The sequence below is a fragment of the Caretta caretta genome, chromosome 22 (genome assembly GCF_965140235.1).
Source record: "Caretta caretta isolate rCarCar2 chromosome 22, rCarCar1.hap1, whole genome shotgun sequence".
NCBI lineage: Eukaryota > Metazoa > Chordata > Testudines > Cheloniidae > Caretta > Caretta caretta.
The window spans coordinates 14079047-14097051 of record NC_134227.1 but is presented as its reverse complement, the minus strand read 5'-3'; the positions used below and the strand labels follow the sequence as shown (position 1 = coordinate 14097051).

The window sequence follows — 18005 nt, the reverse complement described above, 5'->3', positions numbered from 1 at the left end:
TCAATTATGGCTATTTCATCACTTCCTTGACAACCTGCTCCATTACCTATGGTTCTGAAAGCTTCTTCCATGCTGCAACTTAAACCCATTGCTTCTTGTTCAATTCTGGGTGAATAACTAGAGTAATTGATCCCTGCTTTCTTCACGTAGGAGGTAGTTTTGGTGTAATGGCTAGGGCCAGGGACTAGGAATCAGTACTCCTGCATGCTATTCCTGTCTCTCTTGCTGTGTGACCTCGTGCTAATCTATTGACCCGTCCTGTGAATAGGAAAGCATCATTAACCCATTTTACACCCTGGGGGACTAAGGCCCAGAGGGATGGCTGAGGGTTTTGTAAAGCTCTGAAGTTCCCAGATGGAAGGCGCTCCAATGAGCGTGAAGTATTAGTAAATGGAACAGGTGACAAAATGGGTGAAGCCTCAAATTTGAAAAACCAAGCATCCCTGAAGCCAAATCCAAGCAGTCCCACAGTAAATAAATGGGAGTTCCATACAACGTACTAGGCTCAGGTCTTTCTGATAAGACCTTAAAACACAGGTCCTCTCCCCGTGACATTAAAGATCATGTAGCACTTTAGAGACAAATGGCTCTAGTATCCTTGGCCAAAATGTGCCCTCTCTTCCCCATTCTTGTGGAGCATGTGGTATACAAATGGGTTCACTTCCTCCACCCCAGAGGTGGCTACCTTTCACTGCAGCTATAGATACAAAGTTTGTGAAGCACCTTGAGGTCCTTCAGAATAAGATTATATTATTTCATAGTGCAACGTGTTTCTTTGCATCATCCCATCCTCTTGGCACATTCTCCAGCTCAAAGGACTGTACCCACCTCTACAATAGATAGCAGCACCTCCCACAGAGAGACATACTGCGGCAGCAGCACTGCGCCATATGATGCTTTGTCTGTGATCATAGGAGGGAGGGGCAGAGGCTGCCCTGCAATGCAGAAACAAGACAGGTGTTATATTTCAGTTCTGCTAGATAGATGCTACAGAAGGCAACAGGGGGGCTTATGGGCACTCCCTGATTCTATCTCTAGACCACAGCTCTGCCTCTGGAAACGTCTTTGATCAATCTCCCTATGGGATCAAACAGAGCACTGTATCCACCTCAAAGAGAGCTCAAGCAAAACTGAAAGCTGGGACAGGGCTGGTGTATTTATCCAGTGGTGAGAGCCACCTGTCCAACTCCAGAGAGAACAGAATGCAAACGGGATCTGTACAACAAAAGCACTTCCCCAGATTTGCATTGATTTTAAGTTTGCTGGCATGACATTTCCCCTGCATGCGGAGACTGTTAAATGCATGCATCCTTCCCGTTGCTGGGAAGTCAGCTGAAAAACCATTTCTGTAACAACCTGCTCTACAACCCCACACTACAAGAAGGATGTGGAAAAATTGGAAAGAGTCCAGTGGAGGGCAACAAAAACGATTAGGGGCTGGAACACATGACTTATGAGGAGAGGCTGAGGGAACTGGGATTGTTTAGTCTGTGGAAGAGAAGAATGAGGGGGGATTTGATAGCTGCTTTCAACTACCTGAAAGGGGGTTCTAAAGAGGATGGAGCTAGACTGTTCTCAGTGGTAGCTGATGACAGAACAAGCAGTAATGGTCTCAAGTTGCAGTGGGGGAGGTTTAGGTTGGATATTAGGAAAAACTTTTTCACTAGGAGGGTGGTGAAACACTGGAATGCGTTACCTAGGGAAGTGGTGGAATCTCCTTCCTCAGATATTTTTAAGGTCAGGCTTGACAAAGCCCTGGCTGGGATGATTTAGTTGGGGATTGGTCCTGCTTTGAGCAGGGGGTTGGACTAGATGACCTCCTGAGGCCCCTTCCAACCCTGATATTCTATGATCCCTGGGCCTCCTTCTCTTCAGGAAATGCTTCCAACTAATCTGCGGGACATATCCGTGTGGGGAGTAGCAGGGATCCAGCAGAGACCCTTGGTGGTCCATTTTAAAGCTTCTCTGGTATAGCACAGGCCAGCATTTAAGGGGTAGAGAAGCTGCTCTGAGGTTTATCATCACCTATGATCTTGGTGAAGAGTTGACGGAGTCTGAAGAACTTGGATGTGTAGTCTCCAGCCTCTGTCAGCACAGCGTCATAGTCTGGAAAACAAGCATGCACCTGTCACAGAGCATCGTCAGCTTTAGGAAAGTAGTCATTCAAGAGGTCAGAGCCAAAGGGGGAATATGTTTATCTCAGGCCTTGTTGACATTAAGGAAGTCTGCACTGGTATAGCTACATTGATTAACTACACAAGCACAAAGTTCCTTAATGCAGACAGGGCCTGAGACATTGTCTCATTGTGTAGAGAGACAGCTACTTAATAGCAAAGTAATTCTGAAGATGGGCGTAAAATAAAAGTAAAGAGAAACAGCTTGAACCCACACCTATTGCTGGTATAATAAAGTGTATGGTCAAATTCTGCCCCCCACGTTCACTTCTACAATGCCTGACTGAAGTCAAGGGTAACAGGGCATGAAAGTCTGAGGACACAACAGGGCTCTTAACCGATACCCTTCCTCTCCCATGTACACCAGTGCCATCCATTTTCCCATTATGCTTAATGGGTTTTCCCCTGCCTCATACAACTGACTGACAAATAAAATATTTTCTTAACTGTTATTGCAAGCCAAAGAGGAGGGGAAGAAATACGGATGCATGTTAAAGGCCTATGTTTCAGGTAAGAAATCTCTCCACTTCTTGCAATCAGAGGTTCAAATCACAGCAAGCTCAAGTCAGCCCTTCTTCCACGCAACACAAATACATTGAGGATAGTGCCATGCAGTAAATGGATAGGGGTCCTATCTGCCTTGCATGGTCCCAGACACCTTTCCATAAGAACACAGATTTGCCTTAGCATTCTCTGCTAACATTTCCTCTTTTCCCTCACTGCTGCTCTCCTCCCCAGTGTTGGCTGCAGATACTGTGAGGGTCCCAATCTGCATCTGCCCTTAACTCCATGTAGGATAAAGTCAATAGTTTTGGTGAGGACTTTTGGGATGAAAATTGCTATAATATACTCTTCAAATTGTTAAAAGTCAAAGCCAAACAACTAACTATTTTGGTGTCAGAAGTCTCAGATGGTCTTTCCTTAATCATTAATTGAAAGAGAGGAGAGACACTATAGAGAAAACAGCACCACTTGATGATAACTATATGTCTTTATCTACCCAGTGGTTTCTGACTCAATTCATAGTAAAGGACTCCCCCAAATACTGGAATAGGGCGAGAAATCTGAAGTGTTAAAGGAAACCCTCTGTCACAGTCACACCATCTTCCCAGATGAGCCAAGATCAGGGTTTTTCTTCTCTCCTGTCTGGGTGATGGTGATGCAGAGACAGCACCTAGATCCTTCAAGAAAGTGATGGGCAAAGAGCTTTCCATCAGCTGCAGCTGGCTCAAAGGCTGCAGGCTTGCAATGGGCACGCAAGCGAGGCAGTGAAAGAAAACTCACCATAACTTGTGACATCTGGCTTGTACTCATCAAAATCCAAAGCACCATTCATGAAGCCAAAGTTGGTGCCCCCATGGAACATGTAGAGGTTGATGGATGCTCCTGTTTTAAGGACTTCTGCTACAGAATTCACCATATCTGTAAAGGAAGGAAAACCCCCAACAATGGTTCCGAACATCACAAATCAAGAAGGTAGTATAACATCGTACGGACTGAACATGCCAACAATTCAAGAATTTCAAACTGAGCATTTTGTTTACAATCACCCCCCTCTCCCAATGCTTCATGAGCCCAATTCATGCCTGGGGTAACTCCAGTCACTTACAGCTACCTTATATAGTATCAGAGGGGTAGCCGTGTTAGTCTGGATCAGTAAAAGTGACAAAGAGTCCTGTGGCACCTTATAGACTAACAGACATATTGGAGCACAAGCTTTCATGCGTGAAAACCCACTTCTTCAGATGCAACTGAAGAAGTGGGTATTCACCCATGAAAGCTTATGCTCCAATATGTCTGTTAGTCTATAAGGAGCCACAGGACTCTTTGTCGCTTTTACTTTATATAGGGCAACCTTTCCACTTGAAATGTTCTGCAGGAATAATTCATACAAAACCCATCCGAGAGAGCCTACATTCCCAAAGCAGGCAAAGTTTTCATTGACTTCAGTGGGAATTCTGCCTAGGCAAGGACCTTGATCTACTATACTGATGACATAGTTACACAGAGAATTGCACAGGTAGGAGACAGGTTATTTTAGATGCATTATGTTATGACCAAATTATTTAAGTTTCCTTTATTTTTTTAAGATATATTTATTTACCTTGTTTCTTAATATATGAACTGAAATGGGACATGACCCTTTTGGAAGTACTAAGTTTGAATGAGGTTTATGTTGACCATATCACCCACAAAAGGTAAAATAATCTTGTTGGAGTGAAAACAAATCTATTTACTATGCATACAATGTAATGACAGAGCTATCACAAAATCCTCATGTCATTTTTACTACTGCTGTAGCATACATATGCAGAATAGAGTCCCTTAGAAATTTGCACAAGATAGGGACGAAGTAGCTGAGGCAGTGGGCTAGGAGTCAGGAGATCTGGATTCTATTCCCAAATCTGCCACAGAGTCCCTCTGTGACCTCAGCTAAGTCATTTCATCTCTCTATGCCTCAGTTCCCCATCTGTAAAATGGGGCTAATACTATTTCCCTCTCCACATGGGTGTTGGAAAAATACATTCATTAATGATAGTGAGGTACTCAGATTCTGTGGTGATAGGAGCCACATAAAAATGTAGATCACTAGAACAAAGCTTTACGGGCCTGCTCCAATGCACACTGAAGTCATTGGAGAATCTGCCAGTGACTTCAGTGGGCAATGACATGTCCCTACGATGACCCATACCCCTGAAGAGGTAGGGAGATAGGAAACAGTGGAGGAGGTGAAATAAAACCCAGAAGTCCTTTCTAAGCTCCTCACAGTGACTATCCTTATTTCCTTTCCCTTCCACCTTATCTCTAACCCCAATTACAAAAGTTTTCTACAATCCACATAACTATCAGTTCTTCACCAATTTCATTAGCTTGTATGTTGTATCCACATCGCCTACTCTTTGTTTGTCTCTTCAGACTGTGAATTCTTTAGGGCAGAGATTGTCTCTTTTCTGTGTTTGTACAGCCTCTAGCACAATGGGGGTTCGTGACCCAGTTGAGGCCTTTTGGACACTGCCATAATATAAAGATTGACGGCTAATGTCAATGTTTAAATCCAGATTGATTGTTTTTCTGAAAGATCTGCTCTAGGAATTATTTTGGGGCAGTTCTCTGGCCTGTGTTATACAGGAGGTCAGACTAGATGATCACAATGGTCCTTTCTGGCCTTGGAATCTATGCAACTACTCCTTGCACTAGCTTGTTGATATGCTTACTCCTAGAGCAGTGAAAACAAACTTATTTGAAAAATGCCACATAAAAATCATTACTTGACATTGACAGGGATAAAGAAAGACAAAAAAAAAAAACCCACAGCAGTGTGTGAATCCACTAAAGAGGTTATAAATTTACAGGCACTTGCTCAGAGCTAGGGGCATCGCTAGATAGGAAACTTGATGGAGACAGCATTACTGTACCACGTTTGTTGACAGCAGTTTATACCGCAATAAATCCTAAGTGTGCGATGATAATATATGGTGCTCACCATCTGCATCAAAGACATTATGAGGGCCGCCCCAGCTATCAAACCATCCAGTCCAATACTCCATCACCATCTTCGGCTTATTTTGCTGTTATAAAAACAAAAGACAGAATTACATAGATGGGGTGGTATGGAGATCCAGTGCTCACCCTTGTTTTCCAGAGGCCCATCGTCTGAGTGCTGTTGGAGGAAAAGGCCCTTAAAAGGGTTTCTTCTCAAGCAGACAGAAAAGATCTAGAGACAAAACCCTGGACAAGCAAGACATAGAAACACCTAGGACAGATGGGCAAAGCAGAGCCTGCAGCATATACAGTCTCCTACGATCACACCACCAGAAGGGAAACACAAAGCAACGCAAAAGAACAGGTGACACCAAATGGTTTCACATATCAAGGCTTTGAGCAACTGGAGCAAAAAAACAAGCCAACTGCGATGGTTTAGTTTCTGCTAGAAATTTACATTTATAAATGTCTACTTATCAGCCACACCACTGCAGTTTATGAGTTTGCAGGTGTGCTGTAGCCAATGCTTGCCAAGGTGGGAACAGCAGACCTTAGCGACTTAATGCCTTTTTAATGCTGCATATGGTGATGGCAGGAAAGCATTAGCCTTTGCAGGAATTAGGTCTTCATTAAAAAGCAATTTCTTCCCATTTGTCACGGCTTGCCAGCTCCTTTACCTCCTGTGGAATTCCGCTTGACCCCATCACACCAGACAGTACCATGTGCGATCAGACTTGTCAGCACTCCGCACTCAGGACGTTTACTCCTAGTCAAGGCAATTTCACCTTGTGTTTGATGGGTGGGGGTTATCTGATGCTATGTGAAAGGGATAAGGTAAGCAGAATTAAAGAAAATCATGTTCTATTAGGAGAATACAACTGCTGGTGCCTGTAATGTTCTAATTGCTCCAGGTTCAAATCAGCTCTTGATAAAATACAGTATCAGTCAAATCAGTCTCAGACAAAACAGTCAAGCAGGGCATTTAATCAGCGCCTTGAATAGAGACCACATCAAGGACAAACAAACCTATGATTCAGACTCCCTAAGAACACGCACGGTCAGCCCTCCAACCCCTATAATTAACTAGCGTTGCAGAGGGAGTGCTGTTCTCCAAGGGTCACGCTGTACCTGGTGATCAGCAATGACTATGAGGTTGGTGGAGAACATGCTACTTCTTGCTCCAGTGCCAGCTCAATATGGGAAGGCCAATTACAGCAGAACCTCTCTAGCCTGTGGGTCACAAAGTCAGGTTAAAATGGCTGGATTTGCCCCGCAAACTTTCCAAGAATGTGAAATCCCAATTAGGTTCCAAGCTGGAAAATGGGGAGATGAGAGAACAGACAGGCCACAGCCCAGGGACACAAAGCATTTCTGCAAATCTTCCAGGCTGGCATTTAGGGGAGGAAAGGAAGGTGTTGGTGGTAGAGGAGGAGGAGGAGGGAAGAGTGTGCAATCAAAGAGGAGATTATCATCATTTAAAAAATAAAACCTGGTCCCATTTTGCTGCTGTGGCATCTCACAACCAGGCTGCAATCTGAGCGAAGTGCTCATTCACCAATTCCCCACCTCTATACATCTTACATCTCTGACAGTGCAAGGAATCTGGGGCACTCAGGTGAAACACTAGACTGGAGTGCTCCTCCACAAATGAACAGTGTTAAATAAAACACCATGCAGGCAGTGTTGAGGGGGTGCCCTGGGACAGGATCCTGCATGAAGCCAATATGTAGGCATATCTGCAACAAGACAGAATGCCATTGAGTCAAACTGCCTCCTGATCAGTTTTGGACCGGGATACCCAAGTCATTAGAGAGAAAAGACTGTTAGAGTGGTGAATCACCCCAGGTGAGGGTAGGAATGACGCTACTACTGTTTGCTTGACACAGACTCAAGACATCACCTCCACCGCCCCACTGTATCAGTTACAGAAGGACAAAGTACAGTACACAATGGGTTAATCCAGTGCTTGGTGTCCTTTGCTTAAATTTGATTTGGGTCTGAAATCTAATATAGTTCACCACCTTAGCTTATCCATACCATCTGGCATTACACACTTAGGAGAGGCTCAGGCTTGGAATGGAGGTGTGAGGGCTGTAGATCAGGATTGAGGTGCATTGGCAGAGTTGAGTGGGACCCTGGACTGGAACAGCACGCGGTGGGGGCATTGCAGGTGAAGACTGGAACTTGCTGGCAAAGCTGTAGAGCAGCTAAGACTGAGATAGCAGGGGAGGAGCGAGGTAGGATGGCAAAGCTAGAATAATAGAGGAGAGAGCAAACAGCGGCGACACATACCAGGCCCCGACAGTTCATGGAGTCTGTTCCATGAACTCTATAATCCAGACCGCCTTTTTCAATTGCCAGAACCTGCTGTTCAAAGGCACCAAAATAGAGAACCCCGTTTCCAAGCCTGAGTGGCTAAATTAGGGAGTCCAGTTCTCAGACTGATAAGCAGGAACATTTAGGGACATGCCTAAATGGCTGGTGGAGCCCTTCAAATATGGAATCATACACCCAAACTTCCCACTGAAGCTGCTGTAATGAGCTGCCGTGTTGAATTTGCTTTATCAGGGGAGACTGAAACCTCTATTACTGTGCACTGGCCCCTCGCAAGGGCTGCAGCGCAGCCTGATTGGCAGCTCACTGGCCCCTCGATGATTAAAATGCTTCTGAAACCACGATGTTGCTCAGCCTGACCCTGACTTGGCTGGCTGTGTCATAGGCATGATACTTTTATTTTTATCCTGATCTCGACATGGCTGTGACTGTGTGTGAACCAAGCAGGTTGGCAAACAGAAGGAGCCTTCACTCTGCTTTGTGAGTTCACTTGATTTAAGAAACACTTAGTCCACCCCACAAAAAATTTTGATACACGGGGGATTTAAACTTTAAATTACCCTTAATCCCTCGGATATTTAGTATGAGTCTAAAGAACCTTCCCATCACCTCCCCAGTAACAAACACTTCAGGAGATAAGATTTCTGGCTTTCGGAGATATCTGGCTACAATTAACCTTTATAGCACAGTAGGGAAGGTATTTCAAGCCAGGAACAGACCAATGCCCAGGCTCCTGTTGGTCAGGCAGAACAGCACAATCCTCTTTAAATGAAAGACACAAGCGTCAGGCTATCTCCACTTGTGTAGAGAGCCCTCAAGCTGCAAGAAAGGAGGTCTCCAGTTCCAAGATCCAGTGGTACCTGCAGATTAATACTCCAAAGCAAAGAGAACGTGGAGAATCAGAATGCTGCCAAAGTGAAATTATTCTGGCCTCTCTTCAGTGGATCAATAGCTGCATATGTCATGGAACAATGGAAACCCAGGTGAGGGGAGTCAGATCAGGACCTGCAAATAGGAAATCTGCTCACAGATTCCCAAGGGCTCCACCAGCAGAACACTTCAGAATGCCATCCCCTCTCCCCACCAGCATGCACGAGGCACTCGGTTACGGCTATGAAGGACACACTTGCCAGAAAGGCTGCTGTGGAGTCCTGCCTTCTCCTGCCAAAACTTGTTCACTTTAATTGTTTAATTGATCACTCAATATTAGAAAAAGGAATTACCAGACATTCAAATCTGTTAAGCACTAAAAAGGACAGACAAACATAGACCTCATGCTGCAAATTCAATCCGGGCGAGGGGGATAATTTAATCACATGTTGCTGGTGGCTTTGTGACGTAGCAAGTCTATCGGGGACATCGCAGCATCTTGCTTTTCCACCACACTCATTCCCACCATAACATTCCCTCGAGATGCAGCTGGACTAGTGCCCCGCTATCCAAACACGGGGGGGGGAGGGATTAGGAGGAGGAGGCTGGCTGGCTGTTGAACACCCAATCCATATCTAAATCTGCATTTTGCAAAAAGCCTGTAGCTTTATACAGTGCTACCCATGTTTTCCATATTCTCAGTAACCTGGAGGTTGGCTGTGTCCCCTCAGGGCTGCAATGACTGCAGCTGTGCTCTTGAAAAGCTGTGGGCTTCTGTCCTGAATATCTAATCCCTGTGAGGCTGAAACGAAGCTCTTAAGAGTTCTGAAGCTCCCAGATGCCCAAACCCCCACTTTCATGAGTATCCATGAATATTATGAAATTAGGATTCACCCATAATGGGCTGAACCAGAACCCTAGATCCAAACATCCCCCATCTTTGAAGCATTCAGAAATTCAGAGCTTGATCTACAGCCTGTCTCTCTCTCTCTCTGCTTTATATCAGAGCTGGGCCTCAGCTGTAGAAATTCTGATGCAATGGCACACACTCTATCCCCCCGCTTTCCAAAGAGAGATCCCAGATTGCGAACACTAGCCAAGCTCCACAACCATACAGGAAAACAAGCAGTAAGTGAGCATTGGGTTGCAGCCTCATTAAGGTCCCATCCAACTTCCACTGAAATCAATGGGAAACTTTCCATTGACTTCAAAGGGATTTGGCCCTAAGGGAAGAGGAGTCTGGAGCATCCACCACAAAAATAAGGTATCAGTGCTTGGATGCCACTGTTTCAACAATAAGAATAGGCTGAACAAAGACAAATCTTTTCATCTTACCTGTACTGTGTCGAGATAGACCAGGAAGCTGGAATCCACCTTCTGAAAGTTAACAGTGGCCAAAGCTGTTGAGAAACAAGAGTCTTCACTAGTGCTGAAAAATCAATCCCCTCAACTGATGGAACGTTTCCATATACCAGGATGGGGCATCAACCTGTCACCAACTCAGAGGGAAAATAAGCCAATTACTGAATCATTAACACAACATCCTGCAGCACGCCTGGGTGCTCCTTGGAGGTCTCCGAACCAAATCCTGACCTACCATGAAGCTTCTCAGCTTGTGGACTTCGACAAACAGTGGAATAGCTGCAGGCCACATTCCTAGCTCTGAATGTTCACACAGAGATACAAGCAAGAAATAACAGCAGCCCACCTCATGGGGTATCCCAAGGCTTAATTAGCATCCGTAAAGCACTTGGAGATCCTTGGATGAAAGGCACCATAAAGGAGAACTGTTATTATTAGAAATCATATCTGGAGGCAATTCTGACCTCCAGGCTTTAGCTGCAGGATACTCTATCCCTGGCAGAGGCTTACAGCTTAACGGTTTTGTGGGGGTAGGTGAACAAGAGAGGGATTGAGAAACCACAATACAAATGAGCCTGATAGATCTCCCAATTAAAGTCTACATCTCAGCAGGGAGACACACAGTGTTTCACCGGAAACAAGCCAACAGCTAGATTATGCTCTTTGCATGCTGGGAGAAAGGCACTGACTGCATAGTCCAGGAGAACTAGTGCACATGGCAATTTGACAACATACATGGCTACCCAGTAACCAATATTCCTCAACCCAACAGGGGCTGTGGTGTGAAGAACCCTTAACTCTTCTCTTGCCCTTGCCTAACATTTAAGACACTCCAGTGCAAGAGCTCTGCGATGTAAGGTGCAGTGGTACAAGTATTGTTCAAACAAAAAGTACATTATTCCACAATAATCTAAAAGAGCTGGCATCAGCTCCAGCCCCTGTTTCGTCAAGCACAACGATTCAAACAGAATATTTACAAGAGCCAGAGCCAGCATTTCACCATTTTTACCTGGATTTTCACAGATTTCTGTGACCAATGTGCAAACCCTGAGACTTTGGTACAGACAAGCAAGTCATTTCTTTTGCAAGAACAAAACGTGAGTTTACTGCTGGTGGAAGGCACTGGTTGAAAGCCCTGGAGACAAGGTGCCCAGTATTGCTCTTAGTGCAAATCAAGAACTCCACTGAAACTGGTGGGAGAACAAAATCGAGCCCAAATACTCAGATCCGATAAAGGATGGGCAGCAGCAGGGTAAGCTTTACACACATCCCACCCCAGTGCACTTCAGTCCTGACCTGGAGGGACCAGGAGTTTGGATTCTGTGGCACATTTAGCCCTTACGTTCACTGTCAAGACTGCCAACGAGTTGCCAATTAGTGCAGAGTGTGATGGTAGTTTAATGGGATGAGGCCACCTGTCCACTCGGAATTAGCAATACATTGCTGAGCAGCTATCAAAGACACTGGGGAGCGACAGAGCAAACCCAGATATAATGGTGAACTAGCTAACTAGGTTCTCTGGAAGCTCTCCTTCCCTGTCTGAAGCACCTCCCATCTTCACGGAGTACAAGAGGCAGCTTTTGATAGGATGCCCCAATAACAGCCACCCACAGCCCCACACCCACAGTGTCTACCCTCTTGGTTGAAATTGTAATCTGCACAGCGATGCAAAGCATGCTCCCAGGGCCCTGCCTGATGAACTGGGTTGGACGCTGGGGATTGCTGTGCGGGAGATACTTTACCCTACTCCAGCCTGTGGAGAAGTATTGAAGCTTCTTGGCATTGCCACGCCAGACTCAGGGTTCAAAAAGCCTCTGCAGCTCTTGCACCTCCTTCCTCAGCCCAGGTCGATGGCTGATGGATCCATACAGACTGCAAGCTACAGGCTTCAATGCTACCCCCAGAGAGCTGCACCATGTGGCATAGGCTGCGTCCATGGGTGTGGAGGGGATGCACACCATCAGAAGCCTTGCTCCCGCCACTGCACTGATTCTGAGGCCAGGAGGGTCCTTTACAGCCACAGAGCAGGGGCTAGGAGAGAACTACCAGACTGGCTATGACACCCTGGAGCAGATGCCCTTCCATAATGGATATTCTTCTCTGCAAGGCACCTGTCAGCCACCAGCATCAATGGGAATCACGCACACTTTTAAAAGGAAACCAAGCCTCCACTGACGAGAAGAATGAACCAGGCCTCAGGATCATGGCTTTATATTCCTCTCCAGCCTCATGGCAGCAGTTTCTCCTCTCTCATCTTTCTGCCTATTTCTACAGCAGATTCTATTACCTTCCCTTTTGTGTTTTCAGCCACCTTGCTGCTGCTGCAGCATCACTGGAAGCCCTAGTTATTCCGCATTCCTGATTACTTGACATGTTGACTCTAATGAGCAGATTGTTATGACATCTAAAATGCGAATTGGTATCAAAGCCCTCTCATCATACAGCCCTCTGGAAAAGACAACTCCGCACGAGAGAGAGCTCCAAGGCGGTAAACATTCCCAGGAAAGGCAACGAGTGCTAAAAAAGGGGATTTCCACCCCCACCCCTTCCAAATGCTGAGCTCACTGGCAGGGAGAGAGTGACCCTGTGTGGACAAGGCTGGAAACTGCTGTAGCTGAAAGAAAAACTGGAACAGGCTACACTAAGTCGGGGTGCAACTCCACAAGCTTCAGAGTTACACCAAGAATGCATTCCCCCCGCTTTATTTATTTCAAACGTAAGAGCAAAGAAGAGTGGGGAACATCTCTTATTTTGTGATCTCCATGCAGTTCTCTCTGGACTGAACATCAGCAGCACTTGTGACCAAGGCTACGATTTAGCCATGGGTATTTTTAATAAAAGTTATGGACAGGTCACGGGCAATAAACAAAAAGTCACAGCCCATGACCTGGCCATGACTTGTACAATAAATACCCCTGACTAAATTGTAGTTGCTGGGTGAGGGTGGGGGCGCTCTGGCAATGCTACTGCTGCTCTGGGAGTGGGTCGGGCAGGCTCCAGCATGCCACTGCTGCTGGGGGGGAGTGGTCTGGGACCCCGCCGCCGTGGCTCTGGAAGTGGGAGGGGCGGCCCAGGGCCCTGCCACTGCTCCTAGCGCCAGGGCCAGCTGCCTGGGGCTGCCTAAGCAGCAGCCAGTGTGGCTGGCCCAGCTGCTAGGCTGGCCCTGGGGTCAGCCACTCCTGCCGCTGCAGAAGTCAGAGGGAATCCGTGAAAGACTCGCTGCCTTACTTATGACTAACATAGCCCTGGGACCTGCAAACCGTTACACAGGAAAGTAATCATTACTCAGATGGGTAGCCCCACTGAAGTCAATGGGAATAGTGAAGTGATTAAGGGCTAGTTGCAGGATCAGGCACAGAAGAAGGAACATCTCAATATGGTGCCGTATACAACACCATCAAATGCAGAACACAGACACTGGAGCTCATGCACCTGGGTTTCTGTATGGCTAGGTGCTAAACTGGGTTTCTAGGAGTTATTTTCAGGGAGATCATAGCTCGTTAGGAGGATTGATTTTTTATGAGATTTATATCACAAAAGTCAACTTGTCTCTCCCGACTCCTCTTCGCACCCGAAAAGCTCCACGCTCTAGGGACAAGTGCGCAAATGCCACAGTAACCCACGGCTAGCCAGCCTGCCCCTCTACAAACTATTTTCAACCCTTTCAGAGCGGTAAATTTCAGTCTCCCATTTCGGCTTTTCATGAGGCCTTCTGACTTTTAATGTAAAATCCAAAATCCTAACAAAAGGTGATTGCACTTTTAATAATTGTTAGGGTACCAAGTGCTTACATGTAGGCATTTTTAATATGTTAAATTGAAATAAATAGCTAGGGCAGTATCTTTAGCATCAACAGCAATTTCAACCTCTTTGCTCATCACCTCTTGGTATCTGATCTCTTACATCTTCCAAAGAACGCTAATGGAAGTTGCAGATGCTCATCACCAAACAGGATGAGGTAGCTATATATGGTTAAACCTTATTATTTCCAAGCTGTTCATCCCTATCAGCCCTTGACTCCTCCACATGGTCTGAAAAGTGATATATAGCTCCTCGGTGCTCCAACATGTTGTATATCCATGGTGCAACTCTGCTGCCATCCATATCCCAGTCATTACATTGAAAAGGAGTGTGCACTAAGCTCTTTGGGACTCTTTTTTAGTTCTGTGCTTGTACAGCATCTAGCACTATGGGATCCCAGTCCTTGACTTGTGCTCCTATGTGCTAACACAACACAAAAAATAATAATAAAGATGTACCTAAGGAAATGCACCTCCCCTCATTTAAGGCATCAGTCTTTTCCACCATTCCAGACTAGAAGAGTAGCTTTAACTTTTCCCCTTGAAAAGCACTGCAATGCCACATACCTCCTTCTACGTAGCCAGAGGAGAGTCCATCCTTGTTGTCAGAAGTCATTAACAGTTCCACAATCCCTCTGTCTAACAGGGCCTAAATGGGGGGGAGGGGGGGAGAGGGAGAAAAAAAATCGTGTTGGGTGGGACCCGAATTTAACATTTCACCAGCACACGAAGGAGGTACAGTTCAGTACCATCTTTCTTTGCAGTGGAGGAAGGAGGATAGGGGACAGACCTTTTGGCCAGATACTTCCAAACTATTTTTTGTCCATCCACTGAAAGAAATGGAAGAAGTTTCATCTGGGGCCATAGCTGTGGATTTCACAATAAACCACTGTGCTACTTTCTGGCCAAAATGGGCTATGTAAATATCAAACCACATCTTATTCCTGTTTTCATTGAAGTTAATGGCAAAATCCCCATTCATTTCAATGGAAGCTGGCTCCTTCCCTTTGACTTGCTGTCACACTTTACTATAAGAAGAGAAGTGGTTGAAGTATATATATTTTGAAGCTATCACAGCCTCCTATTCTGCCTCCCTTCATTTTTGTCCCAGTGAGATTCTTTATTTGACTGGAGTGGCCCTCCCAAATTTCAGGATTATGTATCCCTGTTGGGCAATATTTTGAACATATCTGGTAATTCCGCTGCTTCCAACTGCAAGGGGAATATAGGGGAAGGAGGCAAAGAAGAACAGTCTGCCTTCCTACCACTTAATATAAAAGACCAGGGTGGGTTAACAGAATCACGAAGTAAAGGACACATCTCTCATTCATTTCTGGGCAAAAGGTCATAGGTAACTATGCCAAGAGAATCCCTGAATGGTAAGTTCTGGATGGTGACTTCTCTTAGTTCTCCATTCTACTTTTACCACGTAGTAAAACAAGGATAAATACATCTCAGTCTGAACCAGCTACCTGCAAGGATTCATTAGCTAATGTCTGTAAAGCACTTACATGACGAACATTTACATATTGCACAAAGGAAAGTTACATTAAATCAATATTATGACTGAGAACTTAAAGAGACATTTCAGAGATACATTGGCCTGGTTCCAGTTTCTCTGCCAATCTCTGTTCATCATTATATTGATTCGCGATCACGGTTATATCTTAACAGACACTTGTAGTGGGGCAGAATTCAGCTACTGTGGGAATTTTGGAATTTCTCTCACTTGCACTTATTTAATATTCCTAGAGTGCTGCATTAATGTTAGCTTTGTATTTATTTATTTATTTTACTTGGAAGTAAGTAAAAAAACAGTTTTCAGAGTAACAGCTGTGTTAGTCTGTATTCGCAAAAAGAAAAGGAGTACTTGTGGCACCTTAGAGACTAACCAATTTATTTGAGCATGAGCTTTCGAGCTCATGCTCAAATAAATTGGTTAGTCTCTAAGGTGCCACAAGTACTCCTTTTCTTTTTAAAAAAAACAGTGAGTCGCTCCACATTGAAATGCATTACAGGATTTCAGGGTACAACAGGAAAACCAGAATTAGAAACAGAGTCAAAGGCAGGCACAGGTGTGTGTATTCAGATAATCACAGCAGCAGTATGCTCATGTACCTTGAGGAAGGTGGCGGCTGGTACAGGCAGTCATGACAAGGACACAGAAGGGTAAAGGCAGCACCTGACAGGGTGTGATGGGGAGTGGGACCTTAAGGGGATTTTTTGTTTTTGTTTTGTTTTTTAATTTAAATGTGAATTTTAAGATGATTGCACCATGTTAACAACAAACACAAGTCAGTCTACAGTCACAGATGGGCAAAGGGAGGTGAAATAACCAGCCCATCATACTCAAAACCCAGGGGCCAAGCCAGGAACAGAACCCAGGAGTCTCTCTGCACCAACACTATACCACACTCTCATCCAAAGCCAAGAGCAGAACCCGGGAGTCCTGATTTCCTAGTCCCTCCTCTCTAACCACTAGACAACACAGCCTCAGACAGGAGGTATCACACACAATATCAGACCAGAACGAAATAGCCTTGCAAAATTCTATTCACCCGCTCATCTGGGGCATGTAATTTGTTTTGACAGGTGAGTGAAATATCACTAGCTCTTTCATCGTCATCATTGTCATCGTAAAAGTGAGCAAGCGGGCTGGTAAATTGTAAAGTCTGATCTCAGAGCAATGCAATTAGTGCCATCTCCATGCCAGAGTGGTACAGGACCCAAACAGCCATTTACTTACATGCTCATCACTTGATATAAGAAGTAGGAGTGTGAACTCGACAGACTTTTTTAAATGGCTCTCACAATTTTTGTTCAGGCTAGAAATCAACCTTCTAACCTGTTAACCGGGACATGTCACATTTAACCCTCCAAGGAGGTGAAGACTGAGTTAGCGCAGGAGGGGAATCATTCAAAAAGGATTAGGAACCTCGCCACGTGACTCCTTCAGTTGAATACTTGCAGGCTAGTTGTGAGGAATAAGATGACCTGAGCCAGAACTAATCCAGTTAACTCTCCAACTGGCTTCTAGCACAAGGGGGCTGAAATACCTGCAAGGTTAAAGCAGGAGCTGTCAATGCCATGGCAGAAAAGCAGGGGACACACTGAGTTTATGGTGAAAACCTGGGCCTGTAAACACAATACTCTAGGGAGTGGAGTCTTAGGGGGCAAAAAGAGGACTGGGCCACCTGTTTGAAGCCAAGGAATGTGTGAGAGGAGGTCAGTCTTCGTTCACCCAACCCAAGGTCTTAATAGTTACTCTGAATCTTAAATATTTGCAGCACAAGCATTTGAAAACAGAACACCTCCCCCATAACACACACACACACACACAGCAGGATGCTGAGCAAATAACTTCCCTCTCATATATAACAGGATCTTTAGATTCTCACGGAAAGATGACCCTCTGAGCTATAAAGTGGCCCCAGTTAATTGTTTGCACTGGCATGGGTACTGTGCCAGCAGCAGGTAAGCAAGTCAGCATGGCTCATATCCGATTCACCAGGATAACACAGCCTCCTTGAGTCCACACCAGCTCTTTGTGCCCAGCTCAGAAGCGCAGACTGGGTCACGGTCTCTGCTTGATGAGGATGAGGGAGGCCTTAGTCAAATTAGCCTGCCTGGCCAATATTGAACTCCAGATTACAGAGGTTTATGAGGAGGCTTGTTTCTAGCTCACAGAAACCTCCCTCCCAGGGAAGGCATTGGATCAGGCATGCCTCAGAACGATCACAAAACTGCTTCTGATCTGGAGAATAGGAGTGAGCACAGCCAGGGGACAGCCTTGCCCAGGGCCAGGTGGGTATCCTTGTGTTTCTGGGAAGAGCTCATGGAGTGCAAACAGTCAGCATACATGGGCTCTTGTCTGCAGTGAAGGGGTTAAACAGGATCTCTTTCCCCACTCCCAACCCCCATCGAGATACAGGGTGGATCACTTCACCTGCTACAGGGGCATGGGTATTGGAGGTTAGCTGGA

The 18005-nt window shown here is 45.5% G+C and overlaps 1 protein-coding gene across 6 annotated transcripts in view; it reads right to left on the bottom strand.

The window, feature by feature from the left end:
• GLB1L2 (galactosidase beta 1 like 2) overlaps positions 1–18005 on the bottom strand; it is a 90956-nt gene that overhangs the window by 52987 nt on the left and 19964 nt on the right. For all 6 annotated transcript variants that reach the window (XR_007353515.2, XM_048827227.2, XM_048827226.2 and 3 more), the window contains 6 exons: positions 14591–14672; positions 10197–10261; positions 5659–5743; positions 3459–3596; positions 2026–2106; positions 829–935 (listed from right to left, as the gene is read on the bottom strand). Coding sequence is in view for 5 of the 6 variants with exons in the window: in XM_048827227.2 (XP_048683184.2) it covers positions 829–935; positions 2026–2106; positions 3459–3596; positions 5659–5743; positions 10197–10261; positions 14591–14672 (558 nt within the window). In the remaining variant the exon portion in view is untranslated. The remainder of the gene's footprint in view (positions 1–828; positions 936–2025; positions 2107–3458; positions 3597–5658; positions 5744–10196; positions 10262–14590; positions 14673–18005) is intronic.